The 17,985-nt window shown below is 53.5% G+C and overlaps 1 protein-coding gene across 4 annotated transcripts in view; it reads right to left on the bottom strand.

Moving 5' to 3' along the window:
* Positions 1-19: 19 nt before the first annotated feature.
* The window catches only part of ZMYM3 (zinc finger MYM-type containing 3), a 29,379-nt gene continuing 11,413 nt past the window's right edge, over positions 20-17,985 (bottom strand). For all 4 annotated transcript variants that reach the window (XM_081180384.1, XM_081180381.1, XM_081180382.1 and 1 more), the window contains exons 8-25: positions 17,666-17,816; positions 16,717-16,832; positions 15,112-15,198; positions 14,650-14,800; positions 13,983-14,155; positions 13,695-13,860; positions 12,104-12,168; positions 11,619-11,790; positions 11,184-11,299; positions 10,902-11,076; positions 10,215-10,361; positions 9,345-9,448; positions 6,666-6,834; positions 6,059-6,210; positions 5,389-5,503; positions 2,458-2,712; positions 2,250-2,367; positions 20-1,087 (exon numbers count right to left, since the gene is read on the bottom strand). In XM_081180384.1, the coding sequence (XP_081036510.1) occupies positions 883-1,087; positions 2,250-2,367; positions 2,458-2,712; positions 5,389-5,503; positions 6,059-6,210; positions 6,666-6,834; positions 9,345-9,448; positions 10,215-10,361; positions 10,902-11,076; positions 11,184-11,299; positions 11,619-11,790; positions 12,104-12,168; positions 13,695-13,860; positions 13,983-14,155; positions 14,650-14,800; positions 15,112-15,198; positions 16,717-16,832; positions 17,666-17,816 (2,637 nt within the window). In that variant the 3' untranslated portion in view covers positions 20-882. The remainder of the gene's footprint in view (positions 1,088-2,249; positions 2,368-2,457; positions 2,713-5,388; positions 5,504-6,058; positions 6,211-6,665; positions 6,835-9,344; positions 9,449-10,214; positions 10,362-10,901; positions 11,077-11,183; positions 11,300-11,618; positions 11,791-12,103; positions 12,169-13,694; positions 13,861-13,982; positions 14,156-14,649; positions 14,801-15,111; positions 15,199-16,716; positions 16,833-17,665; positions 17,817-17,985) is intronic.

The following is a 17,985-nucleotide window of genomic DNA, read 5'->3' as shown; positions in this document are numbered from 1 at the left end:
TGAAGAGAGACAAGTCGGCAAAGTTTTTGTGCCTTTATTTGAAATGAATGGTTTCCAGAGAGACGCGGGGAGGGCAGGTCCTAATGCCCTGGGCATCACTACGACGACGAGACCCGCGGACTGGCTCACTGGCAACAAGGACACAGACAGGGGCTGGGCCAGAACAATATATACAGGCTCAACAGACAGCACCAGCACCAGCACCAGCCATAGCTCAGAGTTCAACGCAACACACAGAGATGGGTGAGGAAAGGGTTGGTGGGATGCTGAGCAGCCTCTGCCTCGTGGGGCAGTGGGCGTGGTGGGGTGGGCGGCCAAGCTAGCGTCGAGGAAGCAGGGGAGAAGGAGGCTCAGGGTGCAATGCTAGGGCCTAGTCTCCCCCAATACGAGAGAGAACAGAGTGTTCAACTGTTGGGGATGGGTGGGGGGAGGGAGGACTGCCATCTACTGGAGGGGAGAACTGTAGAAGCCCCACCCCATGCAAGAGAACGTGCATGGCAAGGAGCCAATTCATTCACCCCGCCCCAATTAGCACAACCAGGCACAGGGTCTGCACCCCCAGAGCCCAGCTCTCCTGCAACAGCGAAGACACGCCCTGCACCCTTCCCTCCCCAGGCGAAGAGCCTACCTGTGACACTCCCCCCAAGCCAACACATAGCAAGGAGAAAGGGGCAGGCAAGCAGGCACTCCTAGGCAGCGTGGGGGTGGCTCCTCGTCAGAGGGAAAGTGATCACTTAGTGGGGAGTGTCTAGAGCCCTATGTGCCTGCCAAACCAGGCAGGAAAGGGGCAGCAAGCCACACACACCCCACAGTCACCCACTAGCTGACTGGAGTAGTGCTGGGGGCCCCCAATCTCCCTCTGGCAAGACCGGCACCACCTGCTCAGTCCATTTCGTCATCCAGGCCGCCTCCGCCTCCGCGGCTGTGCTCCTCGTAGATCTCGCGCACAGCCAGGACGCGGTTGAGCATGCTCTCAAGCATGCTTTTGTCCATGGGGATGACGGAGTACCACAGCGGCGACTCGGCGATGCATGACCTCTCAGGCTGCAGGTAGAAGACGTCATTGCGGTTTCGCAGGCTTTCAGGGCTGCAGCCGGAAGGAAGGCAAGAGGAGATAAGCAATGAGGCCAGAGAAGGGGCTCCTGGCCTAGGCGGGAACCCCACTCTTCCCTGGTCCTCCACTGCCCGCTCTTCAGGTTCAGCACATAAGCCCTGAACCAAGAGACAGGGGACCCCAAGCTGCACTGAGGAACAAGGACTGCAGAGCAGCGGCTTTCTGCTCTGGCCAAAACCTTTCAACACCACCTGCTCCATCTTCACAATGGCTGCCTCAATGCCTGCTGCGTCCTGCTGCCACCACCACCCTTGATGCCCGTTTAAAAAAATGAATGGGTAAAACACCACTGCGTATGACTACCACCACTGCTGGCAGCAACGGCACTAGCCTCCCCCTGCCATCGGCATCTACCTAACAGCAAAACGGGGGCGGGGGGTTGTAGCCAAGCTTTCTGGGTCCTTCGAGTACTGAGGCAATGCAGAGAAACTGTCATGAGCACCACCATGCATGAGCTGCAATCTTGCGCACTGCGACCCTGTGCACAGAAACGAGGCACTGTAGAGTTGGAGGGGACCCTGAGGACCATCTAGCTAAGTGCCCTACAATGAAGGATTCCCAACACACAGTCCCCCATCCCATTTGAAACCATACCAGACCCTGCTTAGCTTTGCAAATGTGCTAGCACCTTTACTGTTGCACCACTAGGAGTTCGTTCCCACCAATGCATTTAGGCTTCAAAAGGGGGCTTTTTCTTTTTCTTAAGCCTAATGGGTGTCGGGGGGGGGGGGAGGGAGAGGATGGTGCAATCTTTCTGGAGGGTGCAAGTTTTGGAGGAGTGAGCAACAGTCAACCTCCCCAAGCTTAATATCCGCAGAGGAAAACTGGGGTCAGGGACGACCCTCCAAGCACCAGGGAAAGCCTCTGCGGAGGTCCATGGCCTACTGCCATCATACTGGGGACCCCAGAGCCCAGCCAACTAACGTTCAGGAACCAACTGAATATCAAATGGGCCTTGTTGTCGGAATGGGCCAAGGGCCCTCTGTTCTCGCAGTGGCCAACCAGACGCCCTAACAAAAAGCCCGCAAGCAAGTCCTGCGCACAAGAGCCACCTCACCCCTCCTGCGGTTTCCCAGCAGCTGGCATTCAGAAGCCCTGCACCCTTTGGCAGTCAGCTGCTGCAAAAGGCTCTCACCATTTGGAGAGATAGAACTCGTAGAACTTGACCGGGCAGCGCAGAGGGTTCATGCGGTTCTCTCGCTGCTCCAAGACAGGCGCTTCCTCCTCTCGCTTCCGCTTGCCCAGGCCGCCATCTGCAGGAAGAGTGTGGAGGTGCAGTCAGGACAGGCGCATCCCCAAAACAGATGGGCAGCAAATGGATGTGGGCAGAAAGCATTCCCTACCTCTCCCCTTCCGGTGCCGCACGGGAGCATAGTAGCGGATGCTCACCACCTTGGTGGTGCCCCGTGCTGTGGTGCACTTGCGCGACTGGCGCACGACGTTGGTGAAGGAGAGCTGCATGTGCTCCTCAGCTGTCTGCAGCCCAAAAAACTTGGTGTTGAAGAACATGAGTGTGTTGAGGAGCACGAAGGGGGAGTAGACGCCCAGCTGCTTGCACTCCCAGAGGTGCTCCTCTTCCACGCGGGAGAAGACGGTGTCTGCAAAAGGACAAGCCACCACTGTCACAGGCATAGTGAGCCACAAGGCAACAGACAGAGCCAAGAACTGTGCTTTGATGCACTGGCTAGGGCTCATGGAAGCTGCAGATCAAGTCGATTGGGCTTTATGAAGCCCCTGATGTCTTATGCCCCACCTGGATCACTTAAGCCTTCTGATGGGAAACTCTGGGTGGTCCAACATGCTCCTGAGGTTCCCTTGGCCCTGCCCTGTGGAACTCCTTGTGAACAGAGGTTTGGCAAGAGTCATCCAAGCTCAACTTGTAGGTATCATAGAATTGCAGAACTGGAAGGGACCCTGAGGGTCATCCAGTCCCCCCCCCCGCAATGCAGGAATCTCAGCTCAAGCATCCATGACAGGTGGCCAGTCAACCTCTGCTTAAAAACCCTCAAGGAAGGAGAGCCCACAGCTTCCTGAGAGAGACCGTTCCATGTCAAACAGATCTTGCTATCAGAAAGTCCTTCCTTGTACCTTGAAGCCATTGTTTCTGCAAACTGTTTTACTCAGGTGGGCCTTTCAAACCTGACATTCTTTACCACAAGCTTTTATTGATATATCTGACATTCTTAATTTTTTTATTATTACACTGTTGTGCTTTTAAGCTGCATACTGCCTTTTGATGTTCAGTTTGAAGGTGTGGCTTATTTATATATACATATATTTTAATTAAAAGATACAGAAAGCATCAGGTTGAAGAGTGCTGCGCTAAGAGGCTAGGAAGGCTGCATCTGGTGCAATACCAGGAAACCTAAGTAGCCTGTTGCCATGGGACCCCCTCCTTTTCTCAGGTCTGACGCATTTAGAACTGGCCTTAGTATAATAAACTCAGTTGCTCGTTTTCTGCTGTGCGCACAATCGAGCACACGGCTGGCAAGAAACCAGTACGAGAAACCCATCAATTGTTACTTTGGAGAGGGGAAAGTGTTTGTTATATACATATATTCATTTCAGCATATTTTCTAGCTCTTTTTCTGCACTACACGCATGAACCTATCATTTAGTGCAGCCCTCCCCAACCCAGACACCCTAGATGTTTCAGACTCCAACTCCAATCAGCCCCGGCCAACACAGGCTGGGGGGAATCTAAAACAACCGGACATGGCACCAGTTTGGAGGAAATTGGTTTACGGCTTCCAGACCATCTTTTTTAAAACTTGAATAGAACCATAGCACTGAAAGGCTCCCAAGGCACCATGTAGTCCAACCCTCTGCAATGCAGGAATCACAGCTAAATAATCCATGACAGACGACCACACCACCTCCATTCCAATGAAGGAGATGCCATCATCACCTTCTGAGGCTGTCCATTCCACTGTCAAACAGCTCTTAGTGCCCAAAGTTTCTTCCTGATGTTTAGCCGGAATCCCCTTTCTTGTAACGTGAACCCATTGGTTCAGGTCCTACCCTCCAGAAAAGGAGAAAACAAGCTTGCTCCATCTGCCGTGTGGCAGACCTTCAGTTATTTGAAGATGGCTATCTTATCTCCCCTTGGTCTTCTCTTCTCCAGGCTAAACACTGCCAACTTCCTCAACCATTCCTCATCTTTCTGTAAGTTTGCTGCATTCTTTCTTTGCTCGCCTTCTTTGGCCCCATAAAAGCATGGAGAACCTTTGGTTCTCTGACTACAACTCCCATCTGCCAATAGTCAGTGATGATGGGAGTTGTAGTTCAGCAGCATCTGGAGGACTAAAGGTTTCCAACACCTGGTCTAATAATTTTTGAACTCTTTCCTTCCCTAAGCTGTTGACCTCCAGGTGTTTGGGAACTCTCGCCAGCAAGTCCAAAATATCTGGAGAGCAACAAGTTGGCAAGGGCTGGCTCGGCAGCTATACCAAAAAGATTGGGCCTGGGTTCAAATCCTGGCTTGGCCATCGCCTTCTTGGGCCAAAATTAAGAATGAAGAAAAGAGGATGAAAAACAGCCCTGCTTCCTGGGATGGCTATAAAAACAGACTGATGAACAGTTCACTGAAAAGACCAAGAGCTGTCAATATCCTATGCACAAAGCACCACAGACCCTCTTGGGTGCTAAGATGGGCAGAGAAGGTCCTCTCAGTGGTTCCTCCACCCTCAGAGGCTTAAGGTGTGGCAGCCTGTGGAACTCCCTCCCCACAAAGGTGCATCTGGTGCCTTCATCATACAGCTTTTGGAGAATGCTTAAGGGACACCTCTTTACCCTGGGCTTCTGACATGTGGTTTTAGGACCTACCTAACGTTTATGGTTACAAGTTGCTTTCGATATTGTGTTTTAATGCTGTAACCCACCCCAGGACCTTGGGGTGAAGGGTGGGTAATAAATATTAAACCTGCTTCCACAAACTGTGATTGTTGTGGGGGGAGGACACCAAGAAATAAATGCCCAAAGCCTGACCTGGAAGCCTCTGAACTTGGCCCCTTTGCTTGACAGTGACTATGAGCATTAAGTCCAGATGAGAGCCTCAAAAGATCCATTAGGTGCCTGGGAGGGTGTCCCAAGAAAAGCCCCTGAGTGAAGCAGGAAGGCAAGAGCCCATTCCCTGCTCTAGTGCTACCCGCTGAAAATTGGACAGCCCGATATATATCTCTTTCCCAGAATCTGGAAACTTCTCCCAGGATGCCGAGGGAAGAGGAAAACACCTCTCTTATTTTCCCTCCCTCTGCCCCCCCCAAGGCACGTACTGTTGGGCAGGATGGTGGGCTGCCAGCCGCTGAGCAACCTGTTGAGCTCCTGCACAAAGGTCAGGTAATAGAGGTCCGTGAAGATGTTCACCATGCGGTTGTTCTCCAGCAGGTACTGAAACGGGGAGATGGGAAACACAAAGTCAAGTAGGAAACTGCAAAACCTGCTCTCTCCCATGCACACTCTCATTACCTCCCCCCAGCTCCATACAGAACACTTGCTAGGCTGGCAAGAACGTGCGAACCGAATAAGAGCCTGCTGGATCAGGCCAATGCCATGCTGTTCTCACAGTGGCCAACCAGATGCCTGTGGGAAGCCAGGAAGCAGGATTAGAGCACAGGAGCCCTCTCGCCTGTGGTTTCCAGCAGCTGGTATTCAGAAGCATTCCTGTCTCCCGCTCTGAAGGTAGAGCCGAGCCATGGTGGTTAGTAGCCACCAACAGCTCTCTCCTCCATGAATTTCTCCCATTCGAGAACTCTCCCCTCCTGTGGTTTCCAGCAACAGGTATTCAAAAGCATCACGGCCTCCTACACAATAGCCTTATGTGTCAGTCCCAGAGAAAGCTCTCTTGCCAGCCAACAGGTGTTTCGGCAGCAGGATGCTGGTCCAATTGCTTCTGGGCATATGGAAAGAAGGTAAGATTTGGGAGAGGGTGGGAGGTCTCCTTACCTGCTGTATGCCAAGGCAGAGGTAATAGATGCTGTCAGGCTCATAGCGCTCGCCATTGGGACGAGTGATCTCCTTCACAAACTGGGCCAGACCGTAATTCAGTTCTGCCGCTGTGCAGGCCAGAATGTCCTCTTTGATCCGCATGGGTTTGGCTGCAGGACAGCAACAAAGCAGAGTGATCATCATCACCACCGTCATCAATTAAGGTCCCCAAGTTGGGCTATAGCACTAAAATGAAACTAATAAAAGCAACCTAAAACAAACTTACAACCACAAAACTAAAGGGAAGCCCTAAAATATGCACCTCTGGCGTCAAAAGCCAGGGCAAAGAGTATGTCTTTGGTGTTTGCTATATGCAGTGCAACAAAGGTGTCAGGAGTGTACCTCTGTGGGGAGTTCCACAACTTAGAGGCCACAACCTCCCAACTCAAGTCTCTGAGGGTAGAGGAACGACCAAGAAAACCCCCTCTGAGTGCCGGGGGGGCACACCTTCCTTCTCCTCCTCCTCCTCCTCCTCCTCCTCCTCCTCCCTCCCTCCCTCCCTCCTTGACTCCAGCATCCCCATCTCCTAGAACTGCAACTGCCCCTCCACATGGCACAGACTTACGGCCAAAGCGCAGCTCATCGCCCTTGCTGGTCTCGCCGCCAGCATACTTGGCCTGCACCCAGCTCTTCCAGGCGTTCACACCATAGGAGTAGTTGAGGGCTGTACAGCTGGGCTGGCTGCTCATGGAGTCCCGCGAACAGCTCTCTGAGAGAACCAGGCGCTTCGGGCCCTGGGGGAGGTGGGGAGGAAGGGAGGAGGAGAGGAAGGTCTGTCTTGTAAGACAATTGTCAGCAAGGGAGAAGGACATCCACATTAAATTGGGGTGGGGGTGGGGAGACGTAGCCAGAATCTGCTTTGCATGACATTTGCTTGAGGAAGGAGGGTAGTCCACACAGTTCACCATTTCCATCTCACACCCTTGGATTCCTTTACCTTGGGTGCAGTGGTTTCCAACCTGTGTGCCATGGCCCCCTGGGGTGCCTTGAATGATGGTCAGGGGTGCCGCAGGCAACACTGGCCTCTGTCCCTCTTTCCTTCCCTCCCTCAGGTGCCTTTTCACATCTCATAGCTCTTTGTTGCAGCAGCTCTGGCTATGAGCTACCCAGGCGAATGCTGCCTCTGGGGCTGGCTAGGGGGTGCTTCACAGGCCCCTGTGGGGCAGTGTGAAGAGGTATGATGGAAAAGTTTGTTTGCTGGTCAGTTTGAGTCACCAAGTGTTGTTTTTTTCCCTATCAGCAAATGGTCGTCTGATTGGCCAAAGTTCCGGGGGAGGAATATGATTAGTTTGGAGAGGTTAAACAGGTTTCAGGTTGGAAAAGAGGGTGAAGGGGCTCTGAGGGAAGGAGGAGATACGCACTGAGGAGACTAGGGAGAGGACAGAGTCTCGCAGCTGGGATAGGGAGACCAGGCTGAGGGTCTGGGGAAGGAGTATGGTGGGAGGGCTGAGTCTGAGCCAGGAGAGACAGATCCTGTGGGAATTCGGGCTCCCTGGGTGTCAGTCTAGCCAGGAGGGGAGAGTTCAGTACCTAGAAGACTCCCAACCCAGTGACAAGGGGGGAGGAGACCCCCTGGGTCTGTAATACCATTTATAATACCTCAGGTGTGGGATTGTTAAAAGAGGGGGTAACTGAGGAAAAATGCCACTCTCTCATGAACCAAAGGATTAAGCTGTGAAGGAAGTGGTATAGTGTTGAAAGTATTGTATTACTAAGTGACAGACACTGATTTGAACATTTTACCATCTCTACTGGAAACCTGAATATTTATCTACCTGGAGTGTGCCAACTGATGTTTAGTAACTGAAATTTAAGAAGAGTTGTACCTATAATGCTGTGTTTAAGCCTGAGACATCTTATAGTTAAAGTAACTAAGTTGAATTCTACCTGAAAGAACTCGTTTCCTGACCGACTTTGTGTCATAAATTTAATAAAACTTTTCGTGTTTGGCAAACTAAGGCCCGGGGTCCCAATCACCTTCTAAATCCAGCCCGCGGACAATCCGGGAATCAGCGTGTTTTTACATGAGTAGAATGTGTCCTTTTATTAAAAATGCATCTCGGGTTATTTGCGGGGCATAGGAATTCGTTCATTTTTTTTCTTTTTCCAAAATATAGTCCGGCCCCCCACAAGGTCTGAGGGACAGTGGACCAGCCCCCTGATGAAAAAGTTTGCTGACCCCTGCTCTAAATCATTAAGTTTTCCCTCACACAAGTCCCCCACTAAATAATCTGGAGTAAATTGTAGAAATGCGTGTGATTGGTGTACCGTGAGGTGGTGGCACTATATTTAATTGAGGGCCGGCCCAACGGAGCCAGGGTGAGAAAGTGCCGTTGAGCCATCGCAGAGGCACCTCTCTTTGGGCGGGGCGGGGCAGGGGGGAGCTCAGAGACCAGGAGCTGGCAGCCCAGAGGACTCCCAGGAAGAGGGGAGAAGAGAGGAGGCTGAGGGCACACCCCACCAGGGACAGCATTTAAAAAGGGGTGAGGAGCTGCCAGCTCTGCAGGCAAGGGATAGCATAACTGGGCTCCTGAGCCCCACAGGGGGGCTACAGAAAGAATGTAGTTGATCAAGGGAGCCGTGGACCCAAAAGGGTTGGAAATATCTGCATTAGTTTAATCTTTTCTGCAGTGGACCCCTCACACCAGTTCCCTCCCTCCCCCTGGTGCTCATCCCATTCCTTTCCAATTAAAAAACCTTTGGGGAGAATGCATTTGTGAACAATTGACTCCTACATGGTGCCCTCCAGCTGTTGTTGGAATGCAGCTCCCACTGCCCCCTTGACTGTAGCCCAAGCTGTTTGGGATGCTGGGAGTTGTAGTCATAGTCATCTGGAAGGCACCACGCTGGGTATCCTAACTTTAACAGAGCACGGGAAGTTGCCTTATCCCGAAACACCACGCTGGGTATCCTAACTTTAACAGAGCACGGGAAATTGCCTTATCCCGAATCAGACTGTTGGCCCAACAAGCTCAGCATTGTCTGAATGGCAGCGGCCCTCCAGGGTATCAAGCCAGGGCCTTTTCCAAAATCCTACCTGGAGATGCATGACCCTCCACTGAGCTGCAACCCTTCCTCCAAATGGTGATGCTATGCCTAACGGTTCCATTCTGCTGAAGGAAGGGCTGGCTGCTCTGAGCCCAGAATGGGAAACTTATCACAGGGCTACTCAACCCCGAATCCAATCAATCAGCCAACATTAGATGAAATGAGGCAAGCGGGTGGCCTTGAGGAGCAGACTCACCTTGCGCATGCTCCGAGGCAAGTCTTGGTCAGCAGAGACGTCATCTGGGCCCACAAGGCCACAGTCAAAGAGGAAATCCACACTGGGGTTAATGTCCAATGGGTCTAGGTAGGGAATGAAGCAGTATGGGAAGTGGATCAGTTATGGAGCTCTCCTGCCCCCAAGCAGATACACACAATAACCTTCCAGGACCAAGCCTGCAGAGAACAAACCCCCACTCCTTGCAGAGGGAGAGCGAGCCAATGAGACAGCTTCTTTCCAATGGGCTTCCTAGGGCTCCTTCAGGAGAGGTGTGGGGAACCTGCAGCCTCCCACTTGTTGGTGGTTTTTAAGTTTAAAGTTTTAAAGAAGAAGTTGTATGGCCACCTGTCATGGATGCTGGGATCCCTTCCAACTCTACAATTCTGAGAGTCTACAATGCTCATCATCCCCAGCAAGCGGCTTCTGTCAGGAATGACCACAGTGCCCTTTGAAAACACGGAGAAGGGGCAGGGTGGAGCTTCCCCAAAGGGATATTGGGAAATGAGGGTGGAACCACCACTCAGAAAGCCCTGCACCTGTTACCCAGCCACTCTTCCCAGCTGAGGAGGCAGAGATGAAACTGAGGGCCCTTGCAACATATTACATAACTGAAAATGGCAGACAGCCAGTATTGGTCATGCTCAGTTCAGCAATGCCTAAAGTGCCAAAGGTTCCCCACGCCTGCCCTAGGGGCGCCCAGGAAGGATCTGAGACAAGCATGACACAAGCAATCCTTCTTACCACCAAACTGGCACCTGCCAGAGCTCAGAGGAGACCAGTGCTGCATCCCCCACCACCACCACCTGCACCAGCAAATGCCTAACACCTCGAGTTTGCCTTGGCACTTACTTTTGGGAAAGTCAGCCTCCAAGTCCTGACCCGGCTCATCCAGGACATTTGCCATCTTGACCGCCATGGCGAGCACGTCGTCTCTTGCCGGCCCAAAGAGGTCGCAGTCCTCCAGGAGGCCTTCTGCACTCTGGTTACTCACTAGGTCTAAGAATACAAAAAGCGGGTCAGGCATGTGAACAAAGAAGTCGCTGCTTCAAATCTCTGCCTTGAACTCATTGAAGTTGGCCTAGGCAAACCATTGCTTCTCTAGCTCCCAGCCCTGGGTATGTTAACATCGTAGTACCAGCTGCTGCAACGAGCAGATACAGAGGAGGAGCCCAAGCTGTTGGGTGCATCCGGCTCAGGACTGCCTTTTCTGACTGGCAGCAGCTCTCCAGGGTTTTAGGAAAGGGCCATTCCCAACCCTCCCTGGGACCTTCTACATGCAAGGTACCGTATTTTTCGCTCTATAACACGCACCCGACCATAACACACACGTAGTTTTTAGAGGAGGAAAATCTGTAGGCATGCCACCCGTAGGCATTCCCTCCATAACACGCACAGACATTTCCCCTTACTTTCTAGGAGGAAAAAAGTGAGTGTTATGGTGCAAAAAATACGGTAGATGATCCGTCACTGAGCTAGGGACCCTTCTAGTAGAAGTAGGTGCTGTTGCTCCCAGAGAACTGCAATCATGAAACCTACCACAAAGGTCCGAAGAGGCTTTGTCCAGCTCCTCTGCTTCTGCGATCATCTCAGCCATGGCCAGGATATCGGCTTCCAGAGGGTTGGAAGGGATCTTCACCTTCAGCTCCTCTATGGTCTCCACAATCTTCTCCGTGCTCTCCAGCGTGGTGGGCAGGAACATTGGCACAGGCACCTATGAGCAGCAGGGAAGGGGGATTAAGGCGAACGTGGTGGCGGTGGTGGGGATGCAGGAAAGCTTGAATGGGCCGGTGTGCGGGAGACACAGGGAACCGCACTTACCGGGACAGGCATGGAGAAAGGCACAGGTACTTTCTGGCAGTACATGTTCATAGGCACAGGCACGAAAATGGGCACAGGAATGGGCAGCACAACCACCTGGGGCTTCCAGTCGGCTTCTGTCAGGAAAGATAAGCACACACCGTCAGGAGAGCCTCTCCTTGCCTGGCTTCCACAGCCCTCCAGGACAGGGATGCCACTTGCTCCCAAAGGTGTTGGATCAGGTCCTCCAGTCCCCAGATGCACAGCAAATACGCTGCTCATGGGGTGCAAACCGAATTGGCTGTCAATCTGCAGCAGGGCCAAGTTTAAAGCTGCAGGGCTAACATCTACGGGCCCTGCACACAGTCCAGGACCAAGCCACTTGAGAGAACGCCTGACCAGTCATCTCCCCAGCAGGTTGCTGTGTTGGCCCCGGCCTCCCTTGTGCCCCCTCACCTGTCTGACAGCCCTTGGACTTCATTTCTATCTTGCATGAGACCCCTCGGTTCTGCATGAGAGGCTTGCACATTGCGGCTTTGTTCTTCCGCGGGGTGATTGGCTGAGACGACGGCTGGGACGCAGCAGCAGAGGTGGCGGCTGCCGGGGCAGAGCTGTTCTTCGCAGGTACCTGGGCAGATCCATACGTGTGTCAGAAGCCACTCCAGAGGGAGATGGTGCCCCACCCACCCCTCGCTCCTGCAAGGCATTCTGCTGTACATCTCGCGTCTTGGCAGGGCCACTCGTGGGCCCCCACTCCTTGCAAGCTGCCAGGCTATGTTAGCAATGCAGGGCATGGGGGAAGGGACAGAGACCAACCTGCTGCCTGGGGGTCAAATGCTGCCCTCCTCCCCCATCTTAGCCTCCAAGCCCCACACTGCCAACCACCTCCCTCCATGGAGCAGCCCAGCAAACAGTGGGAAATCCCTGCTCAGGCCACTCACCGTGCTGGTCTCTGCTTTCTGCGAGGTGGTGGTAGAGGAGGGTTGCTTTGGCTCGGGGGTCTGACCTGGAAAGAAAAAAGGGCTTGGGGAGTGAGATGCTTTCCCCCTTGTCGCCACCTGCCCAGATCTGGCAGGCAGGCAGTCCTGCGGGCCACCTTTCGCTTGGTGCCGAAGGGATAAAGGGGAGCTTTCCTCATTATCTCCCATTCCTCCAGGTTCAGTCTGGCAAGTCTTCGCCACTGGAGAGTTAAGGCCTGGCCCGTCTGCCGGCAGAGAAGCCACAGAAAGACCTAGGCAAGGAGGAGTTCATCAGGGCTCAGGTAGTACGTTTGAGGCAAGGCTCCCAGGTCTTAGCAGATATGTGGAATATCACAGAAGTGTTGGCGTGGGGTAGGGAGGAACTAGACAAGCCCCCTCCCCTGCAAGAGCCGTCCACTGAAGCTCAGGCAAATCCATTAACAGGCCAAGCAGGGGAGTGATGTGACTTATTCCAGAGGAAGGGTGCAAGTCAGGGCAGTGCAGTCAGGACAAAAAACCGGGAGGAAAACAGTGCTGTCTGTGCACTGCCAAGTTGCTGCCTTTGCCTGCCTCTAAGGGAGACCCACCTTTACTCGCTGGACTCTCTGCAAGTCAGCACCCACATGAGAATTCTGCTATTCTGCGCAAGTGCAAAAGCCCCCTACACAGAAGTTGATATTCACTGTGGATGCAGCATCCAAGAACCCCACCTTTCCTTAAAAACAGAAACAAAACACGTTCCTAGCCCTCATGGCTAATGAGTTCAGATAAACATGCGTAATCTATTGGACACAACAGTCACAGCATCCCGCTCTCAACAGCTGTAAAATAAAAATGAAAATAAACGAAAGGTTGGTTCTTCTCAACAGGGCATCTGCCGCCCCGATGTCGGCTGAGGATCACTGCCTAGGAAATCCGTAAGAGGATGGTGGGTGGACCAGGAGGAAGGAGGGGAGAGCAGAAACCCAAAGGACAGAAAGTGATGCTGAGAGCGTGACAAAGAGAGAGAGAGAAAGAAAGAAAGAAAGAAAGAAAGAAAGAAAGAAAGAAAGAAAGAAAGAAAGAAAGAAAGAAAACTGGAATGGGAGAGGAGGAGTCGTCCTTGGGCTTCTTGCCTGTTCCCAGCAGCAGACCTTTTGGCAACACCACGGCCTCCAGCACCTGCCTTGGACACTTCTCCTGCCACGGGAGGATCTTCCCTTCCTGCTCATATTTCTGGGTCTCCCATCCCAGAACTGACCTGGCCCAACACTGGCTTAGCTTTTGGACTCTGGGGAGCGGCATGGGCAAGCCACATGCCAGGCCAGGCCCCACCCCTACACATGGAACTGTCCGCTGGAGAAGGGGAGCCACCCACGGAAACAGCCTGGGAGCTACAGGCAGCGCCGGCTTCTCGTGGCTGGCCCTGTGTGTCATAGAACCAGAGAGGTTAGCGATGGAGGGGGAAGGGGTCTCCCCGCCAGGTCCCGTCCCACCCCCACCCCCCACCCCCCGGGGCCAGTGCAGAATCGTTCCCTAGCGCTCAAGCCAGACCCCTGAAGCTCTCAGCTAGCCGAAGCACCCAGCGACTCACTGTTCAGCAGGCTCTCAGGCCCTTTCTGGGTGTCCAGGTTGGGCTGGTTCTGTTGGTTATAAAACCTCAGAAGACACTGCTGGTTGCAGAAGTGTTTGATTTGCCCCCGCCAATGGATGGTTTCCAGCAGCTTGCCCTGACGCTTGCAGGCGTGGCACCGAGCCGCCTGAAAAACAAACAATACGACAAGGCTGCGGAGGGGGCCACCTGGGCTCCAGGGCTCCGCTCCGGCCCCTTGCGGGCCAAGCGGCAGGTGGGCACTGAGGCCAGCGGAGCCCCTGCACTGACCTTGTAGTACCAGAGCAGGTATTTGCTTTTGCAGTCGTCGCTGCAGAAGTCCCAGGTGCTGCCCTCCAGCTGCTCGGTGACGGCTCGCTGGCACGTCTGGGAGCAGTAAGTGCAGGTGATGCAGCACAGGCCCAGGTTCTTGGTGAAATCCTGTTTATAAAGAAGCACACACCCTGCGGAGAAACGAGACGGGTGAAACCTTCCCAGAGCAGGGAGAGAAAGAGTGAGCAACGTGTGGGCACACCAATGCCAGCAGGAAGCCTAGAGCGAAGGCTTGGAGGAACAAGCGAAGCACAGGAAGGCAGAGACAGAGAGAGAGAGAGAAAGAGAGAGAGAGATATTCCTGAGAGCAAAACGTGTCCTGCACTGGCCCCCGGGGGTCGGGAATTGACAACAGGGGTGGGTGGTGGGGACTCACCAATCGCTCACCTCTCTGGTTCTAAGAAGAGTTTGCTCCGAGTGACCAAACGATCGCCCACCGCATGCAAGGACCCAGAGGTGTGGCAGGGCCAGCTGGTCGCCAGCACAGCAGGAAGGGCCCCTCCAAGAAGGGGCGCCTTCCCCCCGCCCTGCCTTCAGCCCCTGGACGACTCTCTGCCACACACAAGGCCCCCTTCTTCCTCCTCTCCAGCACAGGGCCCTGCTCCCCCCGTAGCTGCCCAGGTACCTTCGCTGCAAAAGTTCTTCTCCACCCCAGAAAAGCGGATCTTCTCGTGCAGCAGCTTCTCCTGCTTGCAGTGCTCGCACTGGGACACCACCCCATGCAGGCGCTTGAAGTCCTCACAGCAGTCTCGGCAGCAGAACTGGTAGACCTTGTCCTGCCAGAGAGAAGGAGGAGGAGGAGGAGGAAGCCACGCTCGGCCATCGGGCAACACAGCAGCGAGACAGGATCTTGCGCAGCTGGACTGGACCCCCACTGCTTTCAAAGGGCAGGCTCCAGATTCCTGCCCACCCACCCACCCCCTGCACGCACACATACATACAAAGCAAAAATCAGCAGCAACTCCCAGCCCAACCCCAGACTATCTTTCTGTAGGAGTGGCTGTGAGGTCCCATGTCCTGCTCATCTCCACGTCTCCCTCCCTGGCAATCCCTCTGCCTCTGCTGTTTGTTTTGCAGGCCCCCTCACCTGCCAATCCAGGATCTCAGGCTTCCCAGTGAAGAGGCTGTGGCAGGAATGGCAAGTCAAGTGGATTCCACCTTCTGGGCTGGTGCGCTGCATTTTGAGGGAAGGGGAAAGATTCAGAAGGGGTGGGTAGGGGGACACAGGATCAACCTCTGCCCACTCTGGCTGGCCTGCAGCTGCCCAGGCTCACAACTACTCAGCAGAGGCACCGACCCTGCCACCACCTGCACACTCCCAAGCCACACACTCACAACCACATCCCTGCCTGCCACTTCCCCACCGCCACCAGCACTGCCCACAGCATTCACCACGCTCCTGACCCTCTCCGTGCGTTACCCCCCCAGCCCACATCCACCCTCTCACCACATACCCCCAGCAGCATCACCTGCCCATGACCCCAACCCACTGAGTGTAAAACACAAGTCCCCGCTGCTTCCCCCAACACAGAGGGCTGACTGAACCCCATTCCACAAAGAGGGGGACAGTAACCAGTAGGCACCCCATACAGGTTCTTCCCAGGGGACGTCCAGCTACTGCAGCTGCTCCTGGGAGGGAACAGGGATTGGCCATTGGACAGTGGCAGTACAAGACCAACACTCTGCGAGTAGAATAAATTATGCAAATCACACAAATGTTATAAATTTGACTATTTATTGGATAGCAGACACAAACTCTCTTCCACGTCAGCAGAAGCAGAAACAGTTTTATTCGAGACAATGACCCCCACGATAGATTTGACATCATATATAGAGATATATCAATAAGGTAAGTAGATGTGTGCAAGCTTTACACGCCCTCCTCCCTCCCCTGCCCCGACCAGCTCCACCAACGTGCCCTGCCCCATCCTCTGGCCATTGGTTGGGCTTCTGTGATGTCAGAGCGTTGTGCTGGTGGACATTCTAAGTTCTGAAGGGAGAGGTGAGGCCATACAGTGCTGATATACAGGGCAGCTGCTGAGAAGGGAGGTTGATCTGGGAGGAGGGTGGTGGTTTGGAATCTCTCACACAAGCCTTAAGACAGGAGGAGCTGTGTGCAGACTGGGCAGCTAAGGAGAGTTGGAGCTTGGAAGGCAAGGCAGTTGCGGGCTGCAGGTCCAGGAAGGAAGGTGGCAAATCTTCACACACATATACGGGACCCAAGAACGAGGGATGCAGAATGGGCTCCTTTTTACTAAGCAGTGCCAAAAGGTCGAGAAGATGAATTTTACATCACAAGCCATGGATGTCTTTACTTTAGCAATTTAGGGCAGGGTTAAAAAAAGTGCATGGAATCCTGGCAGGGAGCAGACAACTGTGAAGTGCAACGTGACCCCTCCTCTCCTCTCCTCCTGGCCAACAGAAGCCCACTCCCCCACCCCCATGTCTTCTTTAGCCTTAGAGCCCTTGGCAGGCATGCCTTTTGCCTTCCAACACTCTTCTTGGCAAACAACGAGCTAGATGCTTCCCCCCCCTTTTTTAAAAATAAATATGACAGCAGAGAGAAAGAGAAAGAGAAAGAGAAAGAGACTTTCAGGAGTCTGATGGATGCACCAGATCTCAGCCATGCAGAAAACCCACGTTCCTGGGTTTGGTCCCGTCACTGTGACGGCGGCAGAGCCTCCTTATGTACCTGGAATTTGGTCCAGCAGCTGGGGCTGCAGAACTGGTACACCACCTGCTCGTTCTTGTTGTAGTAGCAGGGCTCAGACAGGCTCTTCCGACAGAAGCTGCAAGGCCGAGGGGGTCCTGGGGAAAAGAGGAGAGGCAGAGGTTGGTGAGAGAAGATGCCTTGTTGGTTTTAGAGCATGGTGCTGATAACGCCAACGTTGCAGGTTCGATCCCCATAAGGGACAGCTGCATAATCCTGCACTGCAGGGGGTTGTACTAAAAAGATCCTCAGGGTCCCTTCCAACTCTACAGTTCTATGATGTAACATTAAGCAGAGAAAATGAGTAGAAATGCTCTCCTCCGCCTGGTCCAAACTACTCTTACCCCAGGCAGGGCAATCAATATTTAGCATGGAGAGACCTAACCTCTCTCTCTCTCCACTCCCATGTAGCACAGTCCACCCCAATGGGAGTTGGGGGTCTCATCTTGGTCTGGAATTTTGCAGCAAGTCAGGTGGAGCAAACTCGTGTGTCTTGAAGCACAGATCCAGCTGCCTCCCGTTCCCCACGTGCTAAGGTTAGCAATTGCCACACTTGTGGCCAACCACCACCCTTCTGAGACTGGCCAAGTGCTAGTAAACCTAATGGTGCTATCAGAGAGCTGGGACAGAAGTCAAGGAGCCCAACAATAGGTGAAGCCAGAGCCAACGGCAGGCAGAGCCAACTAATTCTAGATTTGTCCTCATCCTCTTGCCTTGCTAAGTTATAAAATGGCAACACTGAAATGGAGAAGGAGGAAGAGGAGGAAGCTGATTGGTGGTGCCACCTCCTAGGCTGCTTGTTAAGAAGCCAGGCCAGGTGAGGGCAAGCTGAGGTTGGTGGGGCAGTGTCCCATTTGCGCTAATGGACTAGCAACCCTTGGTTAAGCAGAATCCAAGGAGCTCTTTCTTTCACCCACCCTTCTGCTTTTACCTGTCAGGCCAGCCTGCTTGACTTTGTAGGAGGTGGAACAGCAGACGGAGCAGAAAAGGCCCATCTTCCCGTTCCGGTCTTTGTGGGACAGCATGTCGAAGTTCTTGCAGAGCGTCTTGCACCACATGCATGGATAAACCCGGGTGTTCTTCTGCAGAAACACAGTGCAGGGACAGCTGCCACGCAGGCTCTTTCACTGCAGGGCACCCTTTATGTCCCACTCCCCCCTGGATTTTAACGGATATTGCACTCGTGTGTGTGTGTGTGTCTTTCTCTCTGACACACACCTCTCTCCCTCACAAGCATCTCCTTCCCCATCA

Source organism: Podarcis bocagei, assembly GCF_964188305.1.
Source record: "Podarcis bocagei genome assembly, chromosome: Z".
Classification (NCBI taxonomy): domain Eukaryota; kingdom Metazoa; phylum Chordata; class Lepidosauria; order Squamata; family Lacertidae; genus Podarcis; species Podarcis bocagei.
Note: the sequence above shows the minus strand (reverse complement) of the source record. Positions and strands in the feature narration are given on the sequence as shown.